The 27,392-nt window shown below is 45.4% G+C and overlaps 1 protein-coding gene across 2 annotated transcripts in view; it reads left to right on the top strand.

The window, feature by feature from the left end:
• EYA2 (EYA transcriptional coactivator and phosphatase 2) overlaps nucleotides 1–27,392 on the top strand; it is a 262,864-nt gene that overhangs the window by 158,493 nt on the left and 76,979 nt on the right. For both annotated transcript variants that reach the window (XM_027558366.1, XM_027558367.1), the window contains 4 exons: nucleotides 4,037–4,104; nucleotides 5,572–5,749; nucleotides 11,837–11,979; nucleotides 21,467–21,550. In XM_027558366.1, the coding sequence (XP_027414167.1) occupies nucleotides 4,037–4,104; nucleotides 5,572–5,749; nucleotides 11,837–11,979; nucleotides 21,467–21,550 (473 nt within the window). The remainder of the gene's footprint in view (nucleotides 1–4,036; nucleotides 4,105–5,571; nucleotides 5,750–11,836; nucleotides 11,980–21,466; nucleotides 21,551–27,392) is intronic.

Below are 27,392 nucleotides of genomic sequence, written 5' to 3'. Positions count from 1 at the left end.
CGGGGCTTACTCTAATCGGCCATGCGCGCAGCTTGAAAGCAGAGATTCTCTTAATATGAGAGAGAAGGAATAAAGGGATAGTGGAGGGGACCCCAAAGCAGGATCCGCCACCATCGTCCCCTTAAGAGAAGATGTTTTTCCTCTTCTCATCCTTGCCCTCCCCAGGCCTTCCACCAGCCAAATGGAGGCGAGAGGTCAGTGTTTAACATTCCAGCTCCAGGTGGGTCCATTTGCAGACCACATATGTGACATGAGGCATCTGGGGCTGTGTGCCCCCTTCCTCCTGCGTCCTCTCTGGCATGGGAGGGCTCTCTCACTGCGGGGACTCGGGGACTGCCCTCGGCATGCTACGGTTTGTTCAGCTGCCCATTCTTCTCATGCCCCTGGGTCATAAAATATAAACAAACAAGAAGCTGTTTGGGAGAAAGAATACCAAGGGATGAGATTGTGGGCCGGTTTATTTCTAAACCCGCCCAATTCATCATTCAGAAGGTTGCCACTAAAGAAAAGAGAAATCAGGAGAGAAAGCACCGCATCCAGAAGTGACTTCCCAAGGCAGGCATGTTTCTGTGATTTAGCAGGGAGGGGTTGCCATGGTAACCAGGACCCCCAAAATGACCTTGAATGAAATCAACTGGCCTAGACTTTCTGCCAGATGTGTCCTGACAGGCCGTGGAGGAGAGAATGGGATTCCAGCATATCATGCCGTATTAGTGTGGACACATTCTCTGGTTTCTGGGTCTCAGATAAGCCTCCGTGGAACGAAGATCTGAAGCAGATGCCCACGTGTGCTGGTGTTCCTGGTTCGTGCTCTCTTCATGCAGCTCACTCCTACTCATCCTTCAGAGACTAGTTTAGTTGTCATTTCCTCCAGGAAGCCCTCCCTGACTCCACACCTCCCAGTTGGCATTTCAGAACCCTTCCCTGTGCCCCACAAGCTCCTAGTGAAATTTCTGGCAGTTTACTTCTCCCCCACCTTACCAGTGCTTGGGACACATTCCCCTCACCTCTGGATAAGAGTGTTGTTCAGTTGCTAAGTCCTGTCCAACTCTTTTGTGACCCCATGGACTGTACCCCACCAGGCCCTCTGTCCATGGGATTTCCCAGGCAATAATACTGGGGTGGGTTATCATTTCCTACTACTCCAGGGGATCTTTCTGGATCAGGGATCAAACCCACATCTCCTGCATTGGCAGGAGGATTCTTTACCACTGAGCCACCTGGGAAAGCCCTGGATAAGGATATGGTTAGTTTATTTTGTCGATCTGACTTTGGAACCATTTCAGTGTTTTATATAGTTATAAAACAAGTTTAACAGCAAACTGTTATGAATCTAATGGTATATTGAGTTAGTGTTATAACCTCTTGGAAAAGAGATTTTACTTGCCCATATTTTTACTCTTTTTCTTTCTTCCTGCCTGATGTTTCAGGGTTCCTTTTCTCCCCTACCTCTCCCCCCCGCCCAGTTTTTAAAATTTCTTGTCTCTTTTAAGAACTTTCTGTAGCCCTTATTTCAGGGGAGATCTATTGTGACAAGTTCTCTTGGTTCTCCCTCATTTTGAGAATGTGTTGATTTCCCCCATTTCTGAAGGATGTTTCCTCTGGATATAGATTTCTGAGTTGATACTCTTGAATAATGTCGTGCCGCTTTGTTCTCGCCAATAGAAATTGTCAAGCTTATTCTAAAATTGATATGTAAATGTCAAGGTTATACTGAGAAGGCGAAACAATCTTGGAAAAGAAAAACCAAGTTGGAGAATTTACACTAGCTGGTTTCAAAACTTCATATAAAGCTACAGTAATCAAGACTGGATGGAATTTGTGCAGAATGGATAGGTCAGTGGAAGAGAATAGAGAGCCCATATATAAACTCTCACGTTGTCAATTTTTGACAAAGGTGCCAAGTGATTTAATGAGGGAAAGATAGACTTTTTATACTTGTGTTGGAACAACTGGGTAGCCATGTGCAGAAAGATTAATTTAGGCCCTTATCTCACACAGTACACAAAAACTCACTTACATTAGATCATAGACCTAAATGTAAGGCCTTCAACTCTAGAATTTCTAAAAGAAAATATTAGAAAGAGTCTTTATGACCTTGAGTTAGGCAGCAAAAACAAGATTTATAAAAAATATTAGTAACTTTAAAACTTTTGCTTTGCTTTTCAAGCAACACCATTAGAAAAATTAAGAGACAGGACTGGGGGATAATATTTGCAAATCATATGTCTGATAAAGAACCTGTGTCCAGAGTATATAAAGAACTTTTACAAATCAGTGTTAAGAGGACACCCTAACTTTTTTTTAGTGGGAAAAAAATTTGAATGAATCTTCATCAAAAAAGATACCTGAATGACTAATAAGTACATAAAAAGGTGCCCAACTTGATTAGTCATTAGAGAAATGCTACTTAAAGCCAAAATGAGAGACCACTACACATCTACTGCTCAGCTGCTCAATCGTTTCTGACTCTTTGCAACCCCATGGACTGAAGCCCACCAGACTCCTCTGGCCATGGAGTTTTCCAGGCGAGAATACTGGAGTGGGCTGCCATTTCCCACTCCAGGGACACATCTACTAGAATGGCTATAATCAAAAAGAGCTGCCTGAGGCTGAGGATGGGAGAAGAGGTTGACTGCAAACAGGCATGAGGGTTCTTTGAAGGCAATGGAAATATTCTAAAACTTCATCGTGGTGACAGCTGTACAGTAAAGCAATTTACTTTAAAAATCACTGAGCCAACATTGACAGTGGAGGGATTTTATAAAGTGTGCCCCAATAACAGTTCTAAAAAGAAGCAGCTTTGGCAGTACAGTGTGTGTGCTCAGTCACTCAGTCGTGTCTGACTCTTTGTGACCCCATGGACTGTAGCCCGCCTGGCTCCTCTGTCCATGGAATTCTCCAGGCAAGAATGCTGGAGTGGGTTGCCATTCCTTCTCCAGGGGATCTTCCTGACTCAGGGATCAAATCTAGGTCTCTTGCATTGCAGGCCGATTCTTTACTGTCTGAGCCACCAGGGAAGCCCTGGCAGTATAGAGCCATGTTGGAAAAGCAGACTTGAGCCAGACTGCCTGGATTCCAGCGCCTGAGGCTGTCACTCACTATTCAGGCTGCCTTGAGCACGAGACTTAATTTTCCTCTGCTCACTTCCCCCATGAGAAGCCCTGACACACACGAGTTGACTGCTGTTGGTGGTAACCCCCGTCTTCTTTCTCTGGGCTCCCGCTCCATTGACCCCTTTTTCTTTCTCTGTAACCTGTCAAGCTAATCCCTACCGGAGAGTCTCACCCTCAGTGTTCGTGAAGTCTCTTCCCTCAAGGCATTTCCATCACTGGTTTCCTCTTACCATTCATGACTCAGCTCAAATGTCATCTCGGAGGTCTCCCCTGACCACCAGCTTACCTGGTCAGGGGAGACCAGGTAATGACACCACACTCATTCATTGACTAAGTAGCATTTTCTAGTAGTAGTAGTATCATTTTTATTCCCATTTTACAGGTGGGACAACTGAAGTTCAAAAAGGAGAAGTCATTTTATTCATTCAATTCAAAGCATAATCATTGCTACCTTACATCCTTTAGAATGGCTGCAATATTTTTTAAAAATCAGAAAATAAGTATTGGTGAGGATGTGGAGAAATTGGAACCGAATCACTTTGCTGTACGTCCGAAACTAACACAACATTTTAAATTAGCTATACGTCAGTTTTAAAAAGTAAAAACAAAATGGTTAAAATGGCCAGTGTTGTTATGTACATTTACCACAATTTTTAAAAAACTAAATTATTTTTAAAACATAGTTATGGAGTACCAGAAGCTATGTTGTGTGCACTCTCATTTATCTCTCACCAGAATCCTTTGAAGGTGTTATTTGTATTTTATTCATTAACTGAGAGAACCGAGGTTCAGAGAGATCGTCCGAGTCATAAGTTCCATCCCAAACTGTCGAACCTCAAAGACTCCAGCCTTCCACTGCGCCTTTCTCCTCCACGTCCCTCCCTGACTGTAAGAACCTCATCTGTCGCTCCTTCCCACAGGCACGGCCGGGATCTATCAAGGAGCAAATGGACTGACCAACGCGGCCGGATTCGGAACTGTGCACCAGGTAGACTAGCTCCCTACCAGTGGCTTTCTGGGCTCTTTCCGTAAGCAGTCCCCTTAAATCAGGGCAGCCAGAGAGGCGACCTGCACCAGGCCTCTTATTCCCTGGGTTTGGAGGCCACAGGGGCCAGGCTACACCAACAGCCATCGGAAAGAGACAGCGTAGAGGCAGAGAAATCGGAATTGTTGGCAGATTTCCAAGATGAAGGGGCTCTGTTCTGTGTTCCATCTTGATCCCCGTTGAAGACACCCATTGACTGTTGAGTCTGGAATGTATGAAAGCAAAAACGTGTGGCTTTCACCAGACCCCGAGCTCTTCAAGGGTGAAAGGACATCATCTTTATCTCTGCATCTCACTGTAAAGTGCCCAACTTTACATTATAAATACTTGTGAAACAGAGCTTAGTCAACACTATAAAGATGGATGGATGTTGGCCAATAATGTGAGTCTCTTGGTTTCACTTAGAGAGTGAGTTAAGAATTAACCTGCTCACGGTGGACGGGAACTCTGTGCACTGCCTGTGTACCTTTCCTATTAAGAACCTTCCATGAGTTCTTTGCAAGATTGAGAAGCTCTACTTTCCAGGGGGGCTAAATATATGAAACAGTGACTATGGTGGGAGAGTTGGACTATCTGGTTGGTTGAAACAGACCAAGATCCTCTTTGATAAAGAGGATTGGTATTCTTTGATTTCATCTCTAAGACTCCCTCCTAGAAGGTTCTGGATCCTTAATGCTGTGTAGGCGTACTAGATTTGAGCCACCACCACCACCTAAAATGAACCTAGACTCCTGCACAAGTGTACGTGGTCTTCATTCCTCACTCAGTTGTTCTTTAATTTTTCCAGCATTTATTGAGTGCCCACGTGTGCCCAGCACTCTTCCAAGCACTGGGGATACAATAGTGCCTGAGATGGATGCTGTCAGAACCATACCCACGTCCCTTAGGGTGCACCTGTTGGCTTCCAGCTGCCAATCTCTGCATCTCTGGGCACACAGGTGTTTTCTGGAACCAATGTATAGGGCAGTAGGAAGTGCCAGGGAATTGAAACCCTCTGGGAGCAGCTCTCAAGCAAAGACTGGCTGGAGTTGGTGTATAAATACCCCAGCTCCTTTGCCCCCTGGGAGAGATCTTTCTGAGGTGTGTTTTTTGCCATCCCAGCATCTCCTGGGTAGAATTCAGCTCCAGTCCCCACTGGAGAAGCCCCCGTGCTGACTGCTTGCCCTTCTTCCCTTTGCTACCTCACTTCCCCATTCCCCAGCTGGTCTTGCCTTCATCCCCCAAATCCTCTACTTGAATCCTTGTCTTGGGGGAAAATCTGCTTTTAGCCGAAACTCCAGCCCTCATAGAACTTTTATTGTAACGGTGGGGGAACAGGGATCAATTCAGAAGACCCAGCCCAGGAGGCCCCTCGCCCCCGTCAGCCTGACAGTCTTCCCCACTCACAGCCTTGTGGGTTTCCCTTTCCAGGACTATCCTTCCTACCCCGGCTTCCCGCAGAGCCAGTACTCCCAGTATTACAGCTCGTCCTACAACCCTCCTTACGTCCCAGCCAGCAGCATCTGCCCTTCTCCTCTCTCCACGTCCACCTACGTCCTCCAAGAGGCATCTCACAACATCCCCAGCCAGAGTTCCGAGTCGCTTGGCGGTAAGTACCATCACTGCCCTGTGGTCATTCATGGCTGTGGTCTGAGCTCTTGTATGAAAGATGAACTGAGTGGAGGTCCCAGTTTTAATGAACTGGTCACCCATGAGTTAGCATCAGCCCTCAGATATGTTTTGTTGGCTTTTCTTTGTGTGTGGATGTGGGGGTGTGGTGTACGTGTGTTTTTAATTGCATCCATGTTTTAGAAAGTCATAAATTTTTACCTAAAAATTCTAATGCCTGCCTTCTCTTAAAAGACGATCCGGTCACCCTAGGCCCACATTGTTAAGTGACAGGGCTTGGCTGGAGCTGAGTAATGTTTGCTCCATTTAGACAGAGCACACCCGATTCCACATCTAGGCCCTTTGGTGATGTTTGCATCCCTGTGTAAACTAGCTCACCAGCTTGTGCGTTCATTTATTGATTTCGTAAATCTGCTGTGCACGTGTCTACTCTTTATGAGACAATTTAGACTCATCACCATTAAATACCATGACAGCCATAAATTAGACCGTCCAATAATAGGAAATATTGCATTTTCTTCTTTTCTGAAGCCTCCTGTTTCTGGGGCTTTGTAGAAGGCAAGCTAGCATGATGTGTATGGACATTCATTCAGTAAATATTCATTGGTGGATGGCTAGAAAAAGACAGTAGTGAAGACTCACCACTTTCGTTCCTGCAGCTCTTGGTGCAGCTGTTGCTTGCGTTTTCCACCAGTTGGGGTGGGTTAAATCGCACTGGCTTGGTGACAAATGGGAGACAACACAGCCAAGCATTTTTTAGTCAACTTGGAAGGCAGTTTAAGGTTTGGGCGTTGACTTTGGTCACTGTGACCTCATCAAAGAGTATAGAATAAATGCATAATACCCACCTTCCAATTTCCAAAGTTTGCTTCCTTGGAAGAGTATGAAATGTAACAAACTTGCCGAATTATCTTTGCCCATCCTGCTTTTCAGCATGTGGCCTCTTCAAACTGGTTTCAGAAATGAAATATAAGCAGGAAATCTTCCACTTGATGCTACTATCTATAATTTGCTGGTGAACTGGATTCTAGAGACTTGACTTCTCAAGAATTTGGGTTATGTGAGATGGTCATTTTTGTTCCCCATCCGGAGCGAACATAAAGGCTCTTTGTGTCTCTTTGAAATTTTCCCTTATTGTTTCCCCCTGTTCTTTATTTATCCCCTGGCCCTAAGGTTCAACAATAAGTGGTTGAGATGGTTTTTACTGCGTGTCTAACAAGCTCACATAAAATCTAATGACATAAATAATAGTCAGCTGTAACCAAGGTCTCTTGCCTCGTCTCCCCCGTGTCTGTTATAAAGGAACGGCATGTAAGCTTACTTGTGCACACACGCACACACGCACACGCTCATGCACTCTCTTAAAATTCCGCATAAAAACTCCACTTCTGAAATTATCCAGGATCTCCTTGAGTGGTTGGTTCTAAATTCCAGAGGCTCAAAAGGTTTATATATTACTGACAGATCATGCTCACCCTTTGCGTTGTCCGGATACGCTGTCCTCAGGCTCTGCTCCTCCGCAGCCCGCAGCCCCATCAGCGCACTGTTGGCATCAACACGCATTCACAGTTATGTGAAGCCCCAACAATTCGCGGACGTTTGCAGAGCAATTCACTGATGGCGGGAAGATCCCCTGGAGAAGGGATAGGCCACCCACTCCAGTGTTCTTGGGCTTCCCTTGTGGCTCAGCTGGTGAAGAATCCACCTGGAATGAGGGAGACCTGGGTTCGATCCCTGGGATGGGAAGATCCCCTGGGGAAGAGAATTGGCTACCACTCCAGTATTCTGGCCTGGAGAATTCCATGGGATCACCAAGAGTCAGACACGACTGAGCAACTTTCACTTTCACTTTTGCTGATGGCAAAGGCAAAATCTGAACCTCTCTTGTTACTCAAGAGAAAAGACAAATCAGTAGTGGTTGCTTTAATTCAATTATTCTACTTCCACAAACTTACACTAAAAATAAAGTTTCACATAGGTACAAAGACTTAAGTTAAAAGAATTCTTTTTGCAGCAGAGCAAAAGCCTGGAAGTAACCTAAATATCCATGAATAGGAGTCAGGTTAAATAAACGGTAGTATACCTACCCTTGGCACACTATACATCTGTTGAAAAGAATCCACTAATACGGATCTCTCTGAGCTGTTGTGATAGGTGAGGAAACAAGAACTACGTGCATGACACGGTCCTGGAGGGTTTTAAATATGAGTATAGTTAAATGCCCATATTCGCATAGAAAGTTTCCGGAAGGATGCAAAAACAACCGTTAACTCATTTTCTCTGGGGAGGGAACTAGAGGGAAAAGATGTAACAGACAATCTGTAGGCTCCTCCACGGAACAGCAAAATTCACATTTGTTTCAAATGCGCATGAAACATTTACCAAAAATAGAACTTCCGGGCCATAAATCGTGAAGTCCCATTACATTTAAAAGGTTTCAAGGAATAAAAAGTACATACTCTGAAGTAACACACTTCTAAATAACCCATGTGTGATAGTTAATTTTCAAGGAATAAAAAGTACATACTCTGAAAATAGGGGAAGTAAAAGGAAGATTTTTGGAAAATTCGCAAATATCCAAAAGCGAAATAACACACTTGTAAATAACCCATGTGTGAGAGTTAATTTTATGTGTCAGGAAGAGAGAGAGTTCTCCCTTCCTCTGCCTTCTTCTACCCGAATCCTCAATGGATTGGCTGATGCCTACCCACATTGGTTAGGGCATATCTTCTCTACTCACTAATCTCTTTGGAGATACCTTCACAGCCACACCCAGAAATAATGTCTTACTAGCTCTCTGGGCCTCCCTTGGCTCAGTCAAGTTGATGCATAAAATAAACCATCCAGAATATGTTTTTTTTTTAAACTTTCAAAACCAATAATAAGAAAACAACCCGATAAAGAAATTGGCAAAGTACTTTAACAGACACTTCAACAAAGAATATACCAGCACAGCCGGAAAAAAAAGAAAAGCACCTGACTGGAACTTCCCTGGGTGGGTAAGAATCTGCTTTCCAAAGCCGGAGGCACAGGTTCAATCCTGGTGTCTAAGATCCCGCACGCCGCAGGGCAACTGAGCCCATGCACCACGTCTAGAGAGAAGCCCTCACCCCACCACGAAGAGCCCTAGTGCTGCAGCTGAGACCCATCAGAGCCAAAAATAAAATAAAGAACTATTTTGTAAAAAGCACATGACTAGAGTGCTGCGTTAGTCAGAGAAATGGAAATTAAATCCTCAAACACACACCCCTTAGAATGGCTGTAATTACAAAGACTGGCCACACCAATGAATGGCAAGGATGCAGAGCAGCTAGAATCCCCTTAACCTTGCTGGTGAGAGTGTGAAATGCTACAACCACTTTGGAAAAAAAGTTTGCAGTTGCTTATGAACCAGTAACCACAGTCTCTCATAACGAGAAAGGTCATGTCTATGCAGACTGATGAGTACTGATGAGTGAATGATCATAAAAGCTTTAGTCCAGCCAAAAACTAGAATCAACCCAAATGTCCATCTCCAGGTGAACAGATAGGGATACATCCACCCAATAGAGTGGTACTCAGCAACACAGAGAAATAAACTAGCGATAAACATAGCAACATGGATTGAATCTCGGAACAGTTCTGCTGGTTGAAAGAAGCCAGAAAAGTGTGTTTGTATGTGTGTGGACACCACATACTAAGTGATGCCATTTGTTTAAAACTCTAAAAAATACAAACTAATTTATGGTGAAAGAAAGCAGACCTATGGTTGGCTAGGGAGTGGGTAGCAGGAGGAAGAGACTACAAGGGAATTACAGAGAAACCCTTGGTGCTGGATTTGTTCATTATCTTCATTGTGGTGGTGGGTTCATAGATGTGACCGTGTGTTCAAAACTTATCAAACTGTGCTCTAAGTATGTATGGTTATTTTGTATGTCAGTTATACCTCAACAGTTGTTAAAATAAGTAAAAACATTGAAAGGGGAGAAAGAAAAAGAGTGAAATGACTCCAGGAAAGATTACTATAATTTGCTGTATAGCATGTGCACCTCTGACTTTGTCCTTGAACTTTGACCCTTCATTCTAAGAATGTATAAGGTTGGGGAAAGCTGCTTTTTTTGGCACCCCTAATAAATTGACTTCACCTAACACCTTATTGGGACATTTCTTAGGTAGCTGGTGTTTCCTCCTCTTTTTAATAATATTTGCCTGAATTTTAATGGGGCCAACCGGTGTTTTCTAAGCCTCCACAGTCTTAGAACTACCAAGTGAATCAGGATAAACTTTATTTATGACTCTTAAGCATCTGTGAATTTATTTACTGCCTTTTCCTCATCCTCCAGAAGAAAGTCTTTGCTAGTTTGATGTTTTGGAAGTCTCTAATGCTGTGTCCCAGAAATTTGGGGGAGCTGGAGACAGCCCAGCCGTTCTACAACTCAAAATCACATCTTTTTTTATTATGTCCTTAGTCTGCTAAGTTTTATAAATATTAAATAAATAAAATTCAATCCCTTGGGTTTGGGAGGGAAATAGTCCTTCCAGGGTAGGAAAAAATTAGTGGCTTGCCAAGTATTTTTAGACAAAAGCGTTTCTCCCCGCCACCCCAATGATCCAAGAACTGGCAATTATGGAAGGAAAGATGGAGTCCACAGGGTACATTTGGGAGCTAAAACAAGCAGATGTAAGATGAGAAAGTGGGATGGGAGGTCCTCTAAGGTTCCACACTGGTTTACAGTTCTGTCACTCTAGCGACACAGGCAGACCCAAATTTTAGTTCTGGCTTTATCGCTCATTTGCAGGGTTACAGGCTTACATCATCTCCATAAGCCTCAGTTCCCTCATTAGTTAAATAAAGATAATAAAGTCTAGTAAAATGCATTTAAAACTTCTGTGCTTAAAAACCAACACAACTTGGATGCTGCCTCTGGGACTTAAGTCCTGCGGGGTGCTGACCACTTGTTCACTGTGGATCATTAGACAATTGCCCAAGGGCAGGAGCCTGGCAGCCTCTCGGCACACTGTGTCCAGAAACGCCACTTCAACGAGAATCCGAAGGTGCCCACCCTCATCCCTGCACCTTCTCACTGGTCCTTCATGTATGTAGGTCTAGTCAAGCCAGAACTCAGTTTAAGCCCTTTGCTGATATCTCCTAATTGCCAGCCCTGTGCTGGATGCTCTTGCCTTACAATCTCAAATTGACAGATTTCTTAACAAGAAAAGCTTAAAGGACTTGCTTTTAAGATACATACAGAAAATGCAGCAAGCTGCCTAGTGACAGGAATGTAGAGAATTCTCCCCACACACCCCCACTCACCCCAAGGGAGGGAGTTTGATAGCCAGCTACGGAGTGAAAAGTGAAAGTTGGTTGCCCAGATGTGTCCGACTCTTTGTGACCCCGTGGCTCCTCTGTCCATGGAATTCTTCACTCAAGAATACTGGAGTGGATTGCCATTTCCTTTTCCAGGGGATCTTCCCAACCCAGGGATTGAACCCTGCATTGCAGGCAGATTCTTTACCATCAGAGCCACCAGAGGAGCCCAGCCAAACACACATGTATATGTTATTTTCCTCCTCCTGTTAGTTTAGGGATTCTCAGACCTTAGGGTATATAGACAGTTGTAAGCACAAAACTCTGTTCACTGAAGTTGTAGCTGCCCACCCTTGCCTCTCTCAGATCCCTGCTCAGCTGTCACCTTATCCACGAGGTGTCCCCTATAAATTAGTGACCCCCCAGCACTCTCCCTGCTCTTATCCGATTTGTTAGTTCTCTGTCACACATGTCCCCACCTGGCATGTTACATGTTTACTTCTCTCTCTGATGTCTCTCTCCTCCCTCTAGTCTGGGTGCTGTGGGAACCAGTGCCTGGAACTATACCTAGTCAGTAAATCTTTGCTGGGTGAATGAATGATTATGAATGAGCAGTTTAAGGAACTTTTGAGAGTTAATTTTGATCCTACATGATCTTTACCTTCACTGCTGCCTTTGAGACCTCCCATTTTGGAGTTAGATGGTTCTGGTATAATCGTTCACAGGAGGAGACACTCAGCCAGCTCTCTGATCTGTCTGCCCTTTCCTTTCCTACGCCAGGTGAATATAACACACACAATGGACCTTCCACACCGGCAAAGGAGGGAGACACAGACAGGCCACCCCGGGCCTCCGACGGGAAGCTCCGAGGCCGGTCTAAGCGGAGCAGCGACCCCTCCCCAGCAGGGGACAATGAGATCGAGGTAACTCCAGATGCTTCCACCCTGTTGAGTGAATGTCACATCCACGTGTAGCTGGAACAGGAGGTGGGGACCAGAGTTCTCTCCAAGTCCCTGGGAGGAAGATGGCCCTTTGTGTTCACAGAGTGTAGTAACAGAAAAGTGCCCTTGATGAGAAGGAGGGAAGAATTTGACTGGCCACACGGAAGCACTGTTGACTGCAAGGCTAGGAAAAGTGACCCTAGACATGGTAACAACCGGTGAGCCAAGACAGCATCACCTGGGGGCCTGGGAAAACCCAGACTGTGCCAACCGCCAGGGATTCCAAGTCAGTAGATCTGGGGCAGGGCCTGAGAAGCTGCATTTCCAGCAGATTCCTAGACAATGTTGATGTGGTGGGAGACCACACTTTGAAAACCTCCAGTAAAAAGAGACACAGATGTATAGAACAGTCTTCTGGACTCCGTGGGAGAGGGAGAGGGTGGGATGATTTGGGAGAATGGCATTGAAACATGTATAATATCATATAAGAAACGAATCGCCAGTCCAGGTTCGATGCAGGATACAGGAAGCTTGGGGCTGGTGCACTGGGATGACCCAGAGGGATGGTATGGGGAGGGAGGTGGGAGGGGGGTTCAGGATGGGGAGCATGTGTACACCCGTGAAAGATTCATGTTGATGTATGGCAAAACCAATACAATATTGTAAAGTAATTAATCTCCAATTAAAATAAATAAATTTAATTAAAAAAGAAAGAAAGAAAACCTTCAGTAAAGATGACATTGGACAGTGGACCTTCCCCATTGGATTGGAGTGATTCTTAACCTCAGCTACTGGTTAGAATCACCCGGGGTGCTTTTGAAAATTCAGATACCCAGACCTCCTCCCAGACTAATTAACTGGACATTGCAGGGAGTTCTAAAAGTTCCCCTAGTGACCCTACTGGGTGTGTGTCGCTCAGTCGTGCCTGACTCTTTGCAGCCCCCTGGACTACAGCCTGGCAGTCTCCTCTGTCCATGGGATTCTCCAGGCAAGAATACTGGAGTGGGCTGCCATTTCCTCCTCCAGGAGGAGGAGGGACAACTTAGGGACTGAACCCACGTCTCCTGCATCTCCTGCATTGACAAATGGACTCTTCTACCACTGAGCCACCTGGGAAGCAATAGTGACCCTCCTACAGCTTAGATATTTATCTATCTGGAGATAGGGGACTGGCTGAAATGAATTTGCATTGTTTCTGTGATTCTGAGTTTTTCAGACAGTGGCTCTCAGTCTGGGCTGCATATAAGAATCTCCTGGGGACTTTCCTCATGGTCCACTGGTTAAGACTGCCCTCCCAATGCAGGGGGTGCCCAGGTTCAATCCCTGGTCAGGGAACTAGATCCCACATATCGCAACTAAGACCCAGTGCTGCCAAATAAATAAGTTTAAAAAAAAGAAGAATCTCTGGGAAGCTTTGAGAAACCTTCATTCTCAAGCTGCAGATCAATGACGATCCAGATCAATGAAGTCAGAGTCCTTGGGAAGAGACCCAGGTGTCAGTATGTTTACGCTCCCTCCATGATTCCAGTGCAGCCCAGGCTCAGAACTACTATCGAAGAGCCGCAGCAGTCCTGATTATAATGAAGCAAGTGTGGGGTTATTGGTCAGGTGCTGACATTTTCCCAAGCAAACAAAAAAGAACAGTGTGCATGAGAGATTGAGGAGACAAGTAAAGGAGACAAATGCCCCCCAAGTCACTCAGTCATGTCCACCTCTTTGTGACCCCATGGGCTGTAGCCCACCAGGCTCCTCCATCCATAGGATTTTTCCAAGCAAGACACTGGAGTGGGTTGCCGTTTCCTTCTCCCAGGGATCTTTCCTGGCCCAGGGATTGAACCCGGGTTTCCCACATTGCAGGTAGACTCTTTACCGTCTGAGCCACCGGGGAAGCTCATGTTATCTATCTAGCTCATGTTATCTGTCTAACTGTTATCTAAGAGAAAAAATGGGCACATGCACAAGTTTCTACTTGTTTGCAGAAGGCAGTCATTTGTCAGCTTGAGTGTGCCATGGGTATACACGGGTAGTGTTGGCAAAGCCTGGGTCACTGTCTTGGTACCCAAATGCAGCATCATCACACCCCTGTTCACAATCCTGTACAAATCTGGCAGCTACAAAGCTCAGCCGGCAAACTCAGATATGCTAAGAAATACCATTTTCATCGTTTCCTTAAAACCAGTGTCATTTTGACTCTGAGTCCCCATCCATCCAGGTGGTGGGGAATTCCATTTCATTACTGGGGCCCTTCCCCCTGCCGGGATTATGTGAGAATCTCAAGGTTCATGTGGTCTCAGAAAACAGAATAATAGGGACTTCCCTGGCAGGCCATTGGTTAAGATTCTATGCTTCCAATGCAGAGGGTGTGGGTTTGATCCCTGGCGGGGGAACTAAGATCCCACATACTGCACAATGCGGCCAATAAATAAATAAGTATGCCCCTGGTTAAAAAATAATAATTTTTAATTTTTAAAAAAAGACAAAATAATAGCCTCTGTTGTCCAGTGTGGCTTGGTGGCTGCTGCCTTTCTCATTTTCAGGATCTGCAGTGGTCATTGGAAGTCCAGCCATTCTCTGGGGTCTCCTGCCATATGTTGGGCATAGAGATCCTTGTTGACAATAAGGACTTTGAGGTATTAGGTACAGTCATTTGGTTGCAAACAACAAAAACCAATTCTGGTTACTTAAGCAAAAAGGAATTTACTGGGAGTAAACGGCATGAAGAGGAAGTGATACAACCAAAGTTATGAAGAATATTATCAAAGGCCATGCTGGGAAATCCAGGGTGCCAGCCCCAACTGCAGAGCAAAACATTTAAAATTCTAACACTATGTCACTCGACGTTTGATTCCAAAGAGGCGGCATCCCATTGGCCTGGTCTAGGTCCTCACTCGTGCCCAGATGGACAGTCCCACCAAGACAGCGCGCAATGGGAAAAGAAAACGGGATGCTCTTCTAAGCCAGTAGGGGCTTCCCTGATGGCTCAGTGGTAAAGAATCCATCTGCCAGTGCAGGAGACAGGGGTTCAATCCCTGGTCCGGGAAGATCCCACATGGCATCGAACAGCTAAGCCCCGATGCCACAACTACTGAGCCTGTGCTCTGGAGCCTGGGAGCCGCAACTACTGAAGCCCATGTGCCCTAGATCCTGTGCTCCGCAACTAGAGAGTGGCTCCTGTTTGCTGCAGCTAGAGAAAAAGCCTACGCAGCAACAAAGACCCAGCACAGCCAAAAATAAATAAATAAAAATTATTTTTTGGAAAGGGGGTGGATGCTGGAGACCCAACAACAACAAATGGCCAATATTAGGACATTTGATATTTAGCCAGTGTTCTCTGGTAGGACGTACTAGTTAACCAGTGTTTACTAGTAGGGCTACGCCATATTCACTAAGAGAGCAGTGGCAGTTGTTTATGGCTGGTGTCTGTTCCGATCATCCCAGAAGTTATTAAGTATTTTGAACATCACTCCCCTCCCCTAAGGCTTCCCAGGTGGCTCAGTGGTAAACAGCCTGCCTGCCAATGCAGGAGGTGTGGGTTCGATCCCTGAGTCAGGAAGATCCCCTGGAGAAGGGAATGGCAGCCCACTCCGGTATTCTTGTCTGGGAAATCCCACGGACAGAGGAGCCTGGCAGGCTGCAGCCCGTGGGGTTTCAAAAGAGTTGGACACGACTGAGCGACTAAACAACGACTCTTCCCTGTGCTTGGTCAGCCTCTGGAGGTACACCCAGCCATCTCCTCCGAGAGCTGGACTGCCCTAGGAACCTGCCACAGAGCATGTGTTGCCACTGCTCATGGCACCATTCTCAGTCCAGAGGATTCTGTCCTTGCTTTTCCTCTAATTCTTAAAGCCACCACCTTCCAAAACCAAAGAGACTTTGCACAAACCCTTCAGGAGATTAAGCCTTTGCGAAAAGTTAGAAGAAAATGTACTGGCTCCAGGTTACCCTTGCTTTCTGCCCTCCCAGATGCCTGAGGATTTTCTACCAGCTGGAAGTTGCAGAGCTATAGAAAATCCCGGAGAGCAACTCACACTTTACTATTTTTAAAAAATGTATTAAGTCACTAACGTGGTTTCTGCTCTAGGTAGGGGATAGTGGGGGCAGAGAGACATTTTTCCATTAAGCTGAGAAAGGGGTGGGGTGGCATGGAAGTGGGGGATTATGGGGTGATATTTTTCTAGAAACATCTGCTGCTTGATTCCAGAGTAAGTACCACTGGGCAGGAACAGTTGAAAAGGCGTGAGCTGTGTTTCACTGCCGTGCTTAATTTCAGCATGGAGGGTTTGCGCGAGTCGCACCTCCTAAGTCTTTGGTACTGTTACTAATGACCGTAGCCCACGAGAGAGAAATTAGGTAGAGAAGTGGAAAGAAGGAAAATTCGGAGTCTGTATTAGTTAAAATCCCTTGACTGCAGGTGCCAGAAACCAACTGGAGCTGGCTAAAGTGAAAAAGCAGAATTTATTTTAAGGATACGGGGATTCTCTTAGAACTCATGAGCCAAGGGGACAGCCAGTGTCGGCAAGATACTGTAACCAGAAGGTGGGAGAGGCCAGGAAACGCATTTACACCTTCTCGCCCCACGTTCCACAGTGTAGGTGCTAGAATCCCCAGGCAGGAATGTCCCTTCAGTGTACAGGTTACTGGGCACGGCTCTCCTCCAGGCCCCTCACTCTGTGCTCACAATCAGTCACTCAGTCGTGTCCGACTCTTTGCGACCCTATGGACTGCAGCCCACCAGGCTCCTCTGTCCATGGAATTTCCCAGGCAGGAATACTGGAGCAGGTTGCCATTTCCTCCTCCAGAGGATCTTCCCGACCCAGGGATCGAACCCACGTCTCCTGCATTGGCAGGCACATTCTTTACCACTGAGCCAGCTGGGAAGTCCTCACTAAAGCCAGCTGAGAAGCCCTTGCTTCTCAGTAAAACCAAGTCCTACAAAAGTCTTGGATCGTGTTTCCCTCTCTCCAACCTCTGTTCCTCTTCCTCCGCAGAGTGGCCTGGCCTGGCCTCCAGATCATGTTGCCAGCAACAGCCACCCAAAGACGATGAATTTCTTTCCAGGCTCCAGTTTTGAGTTCCCGAGGAAAGGCTTCTGACCCAGTGGGGTTAGGGGCCCAGCCCTGGCCCAAACCCTGGTGGGCTAAAAAGTTAGGGTCATCAGCAGAATGGCCACCGCAAACAATATACCCACTAAAAATCTAGGGCAGGGAGATAGAATGGTGGCCTAGTGAGGAAGAGGGACAGTCCCTCTTCAGAGGAAATATAGTCAATAAATTAAGGGACTCTGCATTAAATTTGAAAAATATTCGTTGATTTTCTTAAAAATCCTCTTACCAAAGTATCTAAGTTTAACTGATCCAACCCAGTTGGATAAATTAGGACTTAGCATATTTAACCCCCCACAGTGATTTTCAAACACTTTTTGCCTTGACCTATAATAGGAACAATACTTATTATCATGACCCAGAATATATATACACATAATTGTAAGCAGAGCAAAAATTTCACAAAGTAATATTCAAGTCTACTAATTGTTTTGAAAACCTCTGTATTCATTGATCTTTTTCCTTTGAGATATTACCTTTCTCTTCACTTTTAAAGGCATTACAGATGTGTAAATACAACCCCTGACCCCCCAGAGGGTTTTCCAAGGTGGCCCACTCAAGTTGGTAGACTAAGTAGGTACCTTTGCTGCCCCCAACACCAGCGACATAAATGATCAGTCAGCCCTTTTGTTCTTAAAAATAATGATCACCAGAAAAATTAAGAAAACCTACAGTATGAAAAATTATGGCCAAGATAAATGAATAGGATAAATGACAAGAGAGGTAATTTAAGAAACAAAAGAGATCATAGAAAAATTCTCTTTGGTTTTCTGCCGGGGTCCAGCCCCGATGGGTCCAGGGAATTCGAAGCGGGGACGGCATCGGCAAGGATCAGGAAACAACTGCTTAATTAAACGTTAATTAAGGATATAAAGAGTAATAGAATAAGGATAGCTCAGTGAGGAAATTCAGTGGAGAAAAGAGGCTGAATAATTCAGCCAGAAGGTGAGAGCAAGAACGACATGGGGAGACCAAGTTTTGGTGAACAAGGCCCGCACTTTATTTTCCAAAGTAGTTTTTATACCTTAAGTTATGCATAGAGGATAATGGGGGAAGGGGTAGAGTCATGCAGTAAGCCAGGCTTTCTTCCTGCAGACTTATCATATGCAAAAGTTTAGGTGATTTGCATCATCTTCTGGCCCGGAGGCCTGTTAACATTTTAAGACCCTTTCTTCAGAAAACTTATTTTTCTCTAAAGGTGATTAGTCAAGCGCCACCCTCAAAAGCGTTAGATAAAGTTGCATTCCTACAGAGCAAAGGTGTGGTGAGCTATAACAAGAAAAAGAATTAACTCAAGGGTCCCAGGTTGCAAACATTAAAGCTACTATTTACACCAATTATATTAATCAATACACTGCCAGGGACACAGCAGGTAAGGGATATGGAGACTTAGCAGCAAACATTGGCCCAACAAGTGAAAATCCCTTCACCAATACAATTTCTAATCAATCTTTTAACTGCACAAAGGACTCTGTATTTAGACAGTTTAGAACATCTCATGCCTCTCACGGTTGGGAGGCTCTGAGCAATCACATGTGGCCGGAAAAACCTATTCAGGCAGGCTAGAGGACTTCCAAAGGAGTTTGTAGGTTGAAACACTGTCACACCCAGGAATTATTAACTGGAGCTGTAAGTTAACTCTTTTTTTCAGAGAGAGGTAGTGGGGGACAGCCCCCCATAAAGTCAGAGGTGTAGGTGAAAGCACAAAGCAGAAAGTAGGCAGACTCTGGTTTGGGGAGTAGATGCTCGAGAATTTCCAGGGGGACTCCTGAGGCTCGATCCCGCCTTTGCGTATGCCAAGCCTCCTTCCTCATGACCTTTGCCACGGGCGGAGCTCGCTCCCAGCAGTTTTCTTATCTTGTATCCACAGAATAAGAAGTGCGGGCTAATGGAAAAGAAACACGCAGAGACAAAGAAAAAGCTACTGTAGATTTTTAAATGATAGACTCAAAAGTTTCATAGAAAGGTTAGAAGAGAAAGTTAAAGACATCTCTGAGAACATTTATTAAAAAAAATTATAGAAAAAATATTTTTAAAGGATAAGTAATATCAATCCAAAAGGTCTAATTTGACTGTTGGAAATTCCAGAAAGAGAGAACAGTGGGAGAGATGAGAGGACATTATTTAAAGAAATAAGATTGAAATTATTTGAATGCTGAACAGTATGAGTGAAAAAAGACTACACCTAGATATATCCTCATGGGATTTGAGGATACCAAATATAAAGAAAAGAGCCTAAAAAATCCAGAGAGGAAAAAAGTAAAACCTACAAAGAACTGAAGATCAGTGAAACATCAGACTTCTCATTAATCATGCTGGATACTACAAGATAGAGGGATTCTTTCAAAGCTCTAGACGGCATTATTTTCCCATTGGAATTCTGCGCTTAGAGGAACTTTATAGCGAATTAAAGGTATGATTAGATTTGTAAAAATGCAGCAAGATTACTTTCTATGCACCCTCTTAGAAAAAGCAACCTAAGGATATACTCAAGCAAAACAAGGAAGAAACCCAATAAAGAGATTTAGGATCCAGAAAACAGTGAATCTGACCCAGAAATGCAGTGAAGGGGAGTCTCAGGATCCTAGCTATGTGGCAACCCTAAAGATGATCCAGTCCACATTGGAACATTCTGTCACAGAGGAAGAACATCTTTGATATAGAGGGTGTGGCTAAATTTGAGATTCTAATAAAGAGACCATATTGGAAACAAAAGAATTAAATCAGTTAATAAACTCCAGCAAAAATAAAAGTTATTCCAGACAGGCATGATTCCTATGTGAAAAAAACTGAGCTATGACATGATTTTAATCAAGATGGAGTACAAGAAAGGAGAATACATATGACCTTAGTGGCAGAAACGGTTTCCTTAAAGTCATTCTGGAGGGGACTTCATGGTGGTCCAGTGGCTAAGACTCCACACCCCCAGTGCATGGGGCCAGTGAACTAGATCTGGTCAGGGAACTAGATCCCACCTGCCACATCTAAGAGTTCACCAAAGATGGAAGATCCCACATGCCGCAACGAACACTTGATGGAGCTAAATAACTACGTTGTTTTTTTTTTTTTTTTAATAAAATTAAAATAAATGGGCTCCAGAGTTATGACACTGGCTACAGAGAAAAGGAAGTAAAATCCTAGCTCATTACTTGGCTCTTCAGTGAACAGTAATCACAAGATGTAAATAAATGCCCTTTACTGGCTACCAACTTTTAACATCAACATGAAGACAGAGCACTTAAGGTAGTTATAAAACCCAATGCACGAACCAGTTTATCCACACTGACAAGGCAAAAGTAAGGCTGAAGCTCAAATACTGGAGAGGGGAGGAGCTAGTGGAAAGGGTGAAAGTGAAGTCGCTCAGTCGTGTCCGACTCTTTGTGACCCCATGGACTGTAGCCTACCAGGCTCCTCCCTCCATGGGATTCTCCAGGCAAGAGTACTGGAGTGGGTTGCCATTTCCTTCTCCAGGGGATGTTCCCCACTCAGGGATCGAACCTGGGTCTCCGGCATTCCAGGCAGACGCTTTAACCTCTGAGCCACCAGGGAAGCCCTGGTGGAAAGGGTAGGGACACCAATATCCATATTTTCCATATTGAGCTTGCTGTTTTAGCCAAGAGAAAATATCCAGAGCATATGGGAATTGGAAATAGAGCAGTTCACATATGTGAAAAACATAAAATTCTGGAGAAACGGGGGAGATTACCATGAGCTAAACCTTCGTCTTTCACAATGCCCAGTCTAAAGTGGGCAAATCAGGGATTTACCTGGGGGTCCAGTGGTTAAGACTCCACCTTCCAATGCAGGGGGCACAGGTTCAATCCTTGGTCAGGGAACTAAGTTCGTACATGCTTCGAGGTGCAGCCAAAAATCAAAAAAGTAAAAATAGAAACACACAAAAAATGAGTAAAGTTGGCAAACCAATAAGTGAAAGTATGTAATTTAGAGTTATAAAGGTAATCACCAGAACTGCTAAAAACAAACTCTCAGAAGTAGCTAGGCTTATGGTGAGCAGTCAACGTAAAATGGTAGTATTTCATTTTGTCAAATGAGTTCTATGATTTTTATTGTTGGTTTTGGACTGAATTCCTCCTTTTTTGAGCTTTTATGTGAAAGGCAAGAACAGGCATCTCAGTTCTGGCATCTTTGGGTTGACAGGGACCCCCAGGATCAGCCATCAGAATATATTTTACACAGTTGAGGTTGAATGGAGACTCAAGGACCCATCCATGAGTCACATGTTTTAGAAATTAGAGATAATGTTTTTCAAGACATCTTTCTCCTCCCAGGGAGTTAATTTCTGCAGACATCAAGTCAGATGCAAGCAAATGTATTTATCTCCTTTCTCTCCCTCTCTTTCATCCCAGCGTGTGTTCGTGTGGGACCTGGATGAGACGATAATTATTTTCCACTCCTTACTCACGGGGACTTTCGCCTCCAGATACGGGAAGGTAAGAATCATGTTGTCTCTCTGTTTCTCTTTTTTTTTTCAGCATAACAGTCTGTCCAGCTGGTTTATCCTGGGAATTGTGGGGGCAGCTGGTGAGGCAGCTTCTCCAACAAATGCTGCCCCTTTGTATCACCCCAGGTTTGAGAAGTCCTATAGAATTTTCCCTTGACATGTGAAAATTCAATCAGCTTCCCCCATTGTCTGCCTTGCCTTTTCTTCCAACACATGAAACAGTCAACATCCACTTGATCGGATGTAAGCTTGTAGTCTTCGCCTGTCTCCCTCCTCCTAAGAGGGCTAGGAGATGCTTCAGCCAAACCCAGGAATCCTAGCTGGAAAGTGAGGTAAAGTACTTTTCTTCCTCCCTATTGTTTATCTTAGTATCTCTGGCAGATGAATTTAACTTTCCTCCCATTTTTCTGAGACAAGGGGGAGGCATTTTGTCAGCTCCAACAGCTTTGCAAATGTATCATCGACAAATTATGTCGAGGAACCATCCAGTTAGAATTTCAGGCAGATGCTGTTGGTGGACTGGTGGTCCATGCAAGAACCACCAAAAACCCCTTAAAAATGCAAAAATGAGGGTTTCCCCAGTGGCTCAGTGGTAGAGAATCCGCCTGCAATGCAGGAGATGCAGGTTCGACCCCTGGGTCTGGAAGATCCCTGGAGAAGGGCATGGCTACCCACTCCAGTATTCTTGCCTGGAGAATACCATGGATGGAGGAACCTGTCGGGCTACAGTCCACGGGGTCTCCAAGAGTCAGGCCAAGCAACAGAGCATGCATACAATGCAAAAATGAACCCAACTGCTAAAACCCAAACCCTGCTGATTCTTTGCATCCATCCTGAGGGCTTGGTATCAACCGCCCTGTGGATGCTCCAGATGTCTGCCATCTCTTCAGGGAGACAGGTAGAGGTGGAGGGGTGGGGCTTTGGGGGACAGACACAGAATCAGCTTTTCTGAGTTAAGCGACCTGTCAGCAGCTGCTTCCACGCATGAGTGGGAACCAGGAGACTCACCAGCGCCTGGAAAATATTTCTGTTTCTGTTTAGAGCCCAGGAATATGATTTGACATCACCTCATGGCTTTTCCAGCTGCTCGTGTTTTTTATGAGGGTTGTAACAAGCTGGATGTGTAATTAGCAAGATAGATTTATCGTCTGCCGTTACGTTGTAAAGAATGTTAAAATGGTGTTGGTGGTGCAGAAACCTCTCGGCGAGGAGGAATGCCGTTAATACGTCTAGCAGTGCCTGCGGGAAATCCGGCATGCGTTTTTGGAGCGTGCACAGCTTAGGGAAAGGATGGCAGAGTCCAGAGCTGCTGAAAGCAGACTTGGCAGCTATTGCAAAAAAAAAAAAAAAAGAAAGAAAGAAAATGGGCTTTCCCAAAGGGGCTGCAGTAGCGAAATGCCCACCCGGGCTGGGTATTCTGTGGTTCTTAACCACCCAGATAAAACCATCTCCCCTAAGAACCATTCCTTCACTCTTCTTGCCCTTCAAGAAGTTCCACTACTTCACGCAACAATTTGGTTTCCATGGAGGGCTTTGTAATCTTGCGTATGATTTTTGTGTCTGTGTCTCACCACCACTTTTTAAACCAAATTATGCTCCTACTGCTGCTGAAAATTTGAGGGTATGGAAAGCTGGAGAGGGAAAGTTTAAGAGATGACAAGCATTTGTTTTCTGCGTCTATGTCTCTATTTCTGCTTTGCAAATAGGTTCATCTGTACCATTTTTTCCTAAGGAGGATGGGATGAATTGGGAGATTGGGATTGACATATGTACACTACATATAAAATGGGCTTCCCTGGTGGCTCGGTGGTAAAGAATCCGCCTGCCAGTGCAGGATGAGAGTTCGATTCTCGGGTCAGGAAGATCCCCTGGAGAAGGAAATGGCAACCCACTCCAGTATTCTTGCCTGGGAAATCCCATGGACAGAGGAGACTGGCGGGCCACAGTCAGTCCATGGGGTCACAAAAGAGTCTGACATGACTTAGCGACTAAACAAAAATACTGTGTATAAAATGATAACTCATGAGAATGATATGGCACAGGGAACTCTCCTCAGAGCTCTGTGGTGAACTAAATGGGAACGATACCCAAAAAAGGAGGGATATATGTATACGTATAGGTGATTCAACCCACTCCATTTTTGCCTAGAAAATCCTGTGGACAGAGTAGCCTGGTGGGTTACAGTCCATGGGGCTGCAAAGAATCAGACACAACTGAACGGCTTTCATTTTCATAGGCGATTCACTTTGCTATACAACAGAAACCAACACAACGTTTTAAAGCAACTCCAATAAAAAATACATTCAGTAAAAATTAAAACAAATTACAGGCTCACTTAAGGCAGGGACAAAGCTCAGAGCTCTCTTCTGGGCCCCATGGCACCTGGTGCATGTCAGTCCTCATCACTAGCCAGCTCTCTGCAGCCCGCTCACCTGTTCACCACCACCTTTCCCTGCAGCTCTCTGGTCTCCAGTCTTGCCCTTTCCAGCCACCTACAGAGAGATCATCCTAAAATGTAAGCCTGGTCTCTCCTCTACTGAAAAATTGTCAGTGGCTTCCCTGTAGAGAAACCCTAACCCCAGCCTCCACGGCACTTCACGAGCTGGCTCCTTCCCGTCTCTCCCGCCCTGTTTCCTGCAACTTATCCAGAGTTGCTTTCTGTCCTCGTAACCTTCCACATTCTCCCCATCTATCCTAGGTTTCTCTCAGCATCAGAGCCTGAGGCCAGGAGGGAGTGAGTGCTGGTAGTTTAGCCGGGGGGTGATCCCAGGGAGCACTGGGCACAGAGTGGGGAAGTGAGGTGGGGAGGGGAAGGCAGCCTCTACAGGGTACGTGAATATTGGGTTGGCCAAAATGTTCATTTGGGTTTTTCCATAACATATTAGCTATTAACAAGAAGTAGCTATGGCTGCAGGTAACTGGGGCTCAGAGCTATTGGGGACCTCTGGGAGACTCACCTCAGAGGTTATAGCCCAAGGAGCAAGGATGATGAGATATTTATCTACAAATTCCCTTCCATCATGGGTTGAGGGATTCTTCTAGGGGTGTTAGCTCCCTGAATTGGCCTGCCCCGTGGAAACTCTAGGGCAGGAAATCACAGGTTCTAACAGGAGAGAGCCTCTGCTTGCTGAGAGGACCTGGAAGAGGGGCATACTGGAGGTTTCTGCTATAATCTAGAATGTTCTAGAAAGTTGGTGTACTTAGGTTAGCTCACACTTATCTTTCAGTTTCCATTTTCAGTGTAACTGCCTCCAAGAGGACTTTCCTAACCACTCCCATCTACATTGCATCTCTTCCCATAATTCTTATTTTTCACTTGCAATTACGGAATTCCCTGGTGGTCCAGTGGTTAGGGGGCTTTCCCAGTGGTAAAGAATCCGCCTGCCGATGCAGAAGATGAGGGTTCGATCCTGGGGTCAGGAAGATCCTCTGGAGAAGGAAATAGCAACCCACTCCAGTATTCTTGCCTAGGTAAGCCCATGTACCCAGGAGCCTGGCGAGGAACAGTCCATGGGGTGGAGTCAGACACAACACCACTGGCCGACTGACGCGCTCACCAGAGGTTAGGACTCCATGCGCCCATTGCTGAGGGCTCAGGTTCCATTCCTGGCCAGGGGACTGAAAATCCCACGAGCCATGTGACGTGGCCAAAAAATTAAAAATAAATAGAATTATGTACTCATTCTCTGTCTCCCTGCTAAGTTGTATGTGCCCTGAGCACAGTGACCATGAACATTTTTTTATCAACCCACCTAAGCACAGTGCACAGACCAGATTGCTCAATGGGTATTTGTTGGGAGAATGAATCGGGGTGGTCCTCTAGAATGAAAGCAGCATGACGACAGGCGCTTTTTTTCCCATTTTGTTCATTGCTTCGTCCCCAGAGCAAAGAACAGTGCCCCCTACTTAGCAGGCATCAAATAAATATTTGGTGAATGAAGGGAGGAAGGAAAGAAAATAGTATCAAAACAAAAAATTCCTAACTGGGGGCCACCCGCCAAATTCTGCCTGCAGACATTTGTGTTTTGCCCCTAGAGTGTTAGAAAAAATGTGAATTTGTCGCCAACATTTCAAAAACCAGGAGGTTGCACAGACCAAAATAATCGCGATGTCCAAGTCTTCTTGAAAAATTAGAAAATCTGGCAATCCTGCACTCCCAGGTGGCAGCAATCAGCAGGAGCTGAGTAGCCGCTGCCCAGTTAGTGGGGGTGGACGCTCTCCAGCCCATCCACGGCCCCACCTGGCCTGTTTAACCCATTTAGGGGACCTTCCTGACCCCACTGGCACCTGAGTTTCAACATCTGTCTTAAAATTTCAGAACCACAGAAGTTAGAGCTGGAAGGACCTGGGAGATCATCACATCCAGTGAGTCTCCATGGGACAGTAGGAGAAACCAAGGCCCAGAGAGAGTGAGGTCACCCAGGGGATAACAAGAGGCACGCCTCAGGCTCATGTGCCTCCCTGGATACTCTCACAAGGTCCAGGGAAAACTAAGGTGAGATGCTCTTGGAGACCCCAGGTCTCCTGTGCCATCATCATCCCTCTTCTAGACTCTTCCATGAAATTAGAAGATGCTTGCTCCTTGGAAGAAAACTATGACAACCCCAGACAACATATTAAAAAGCAGAGACATCACTTTGCCGACAAAAGTCCATATAGTCAAGGCTTTGGTTTTTCCAGTAGTCATGTACAGAGGTGAGAATTGGACCATAAAGAAGTCTGAGCACCAAAGAATTGATGCTTTTGAACTGTTGTCCTGGAGAAGACTCTTGAGAGTCCCTTGGACTTTAAGGAAATCAAACCAGTCAATCCTAAAGAAAATCAACCCTGAATATTCATTGGAAAGACTGATGCTGAAGCTGAAGCTCCAATACTTTGGCCACCTGATGTGAAGAGCCCACTCATTGGAAAAGACCCTGATGCTGGGAATATTGAGGGCAGGGGGAGAGGGGGGTGACAGAGGATAAGATGGTTGGATGGCATCACTGACCCAATAGACATGAGTTTGAGCAAACTCCAGGAGATAGTGATGGACAGGGAAGCCTGGTGTGCTGCAGTCCATGGGGTCACAAAGAGTTGGACACGACTGAGTAGCTGAGTCAGCCTGACCCCTCTCCCCACTCCCCAAGCCAGAAATGGCTCTTCGGGAACCAGACACTGGCTGAGATTGGAAGTCACATCACTTGAGCCGGCATTGATGGACTCTGAATCCTTTCTTGACTCCCCAGCCTTCCACCCCAACCCCTGATTTATGAGCAGCCCATAACTTTTTAGGATGTGATTGTATGTGTCAAAAAGAGATGAGTGGGAAGGCCCAATCTGGTAACCAACTTCAGGGCCTCTCTAGATCCATGAATGTTACCAAATGCAATGCTTCCAAAAGTAATTTTTTAGGAAAAGCTCAAACAATGAAAAAAACAACTCTTATCTGTACACTAGCTTGTTCTCGTGGGGATCAAAAGTCAGCTGCTTCTGGTGGCAGTCTCCTTCACCCCGATCATGGGGGTCTCAGGTAGAACGCCACGGTCAGTCCTTCAAGACTTTGGACAATGACCTCCAGCTCTCCTAGGTGAGTATGGTTGGTTGGTTGGTTTTGCTAAATCTAGCCACTCTAAGAGAGACCCAAAGTAACCATGGCTCAAACAAGATAGACGTTTACTCCCCTCACCTTGCAGTCCAGGCATAAGCAGTTCAAGCTGATAAGGCTGCTGCCCAACACCAGGGACAACGGCCCCTTCCATCTTGTTCTCCTCCATCCCTGGAGCATTGCCCTCATTGCCAAGGTGAAACGGCTCACCCCTGCGTCTGCATCTATCCAGTGAGAAGGGAAG

The sequence above is a fragment of the Bos indicus x Bos taurus genome, chromosome 13 (genome assembly GCF_003369695.1).
Source record: "Bos indicus x Bos taurus breed Angus x Brahman F1 hybrid chromosome 13, Bos_hybrid_MaternalHap_v2.0, whole genome shotgun sequence".
NCBI lineage: Eukaryota > Metazoa > Chordata > Mammalia > Artiodactyla > Bovidae > Bos > Bos indicus x Bos taurus.
This window is presented reverse-complemented; position numbering and strand designations above follow the sequence as displayed.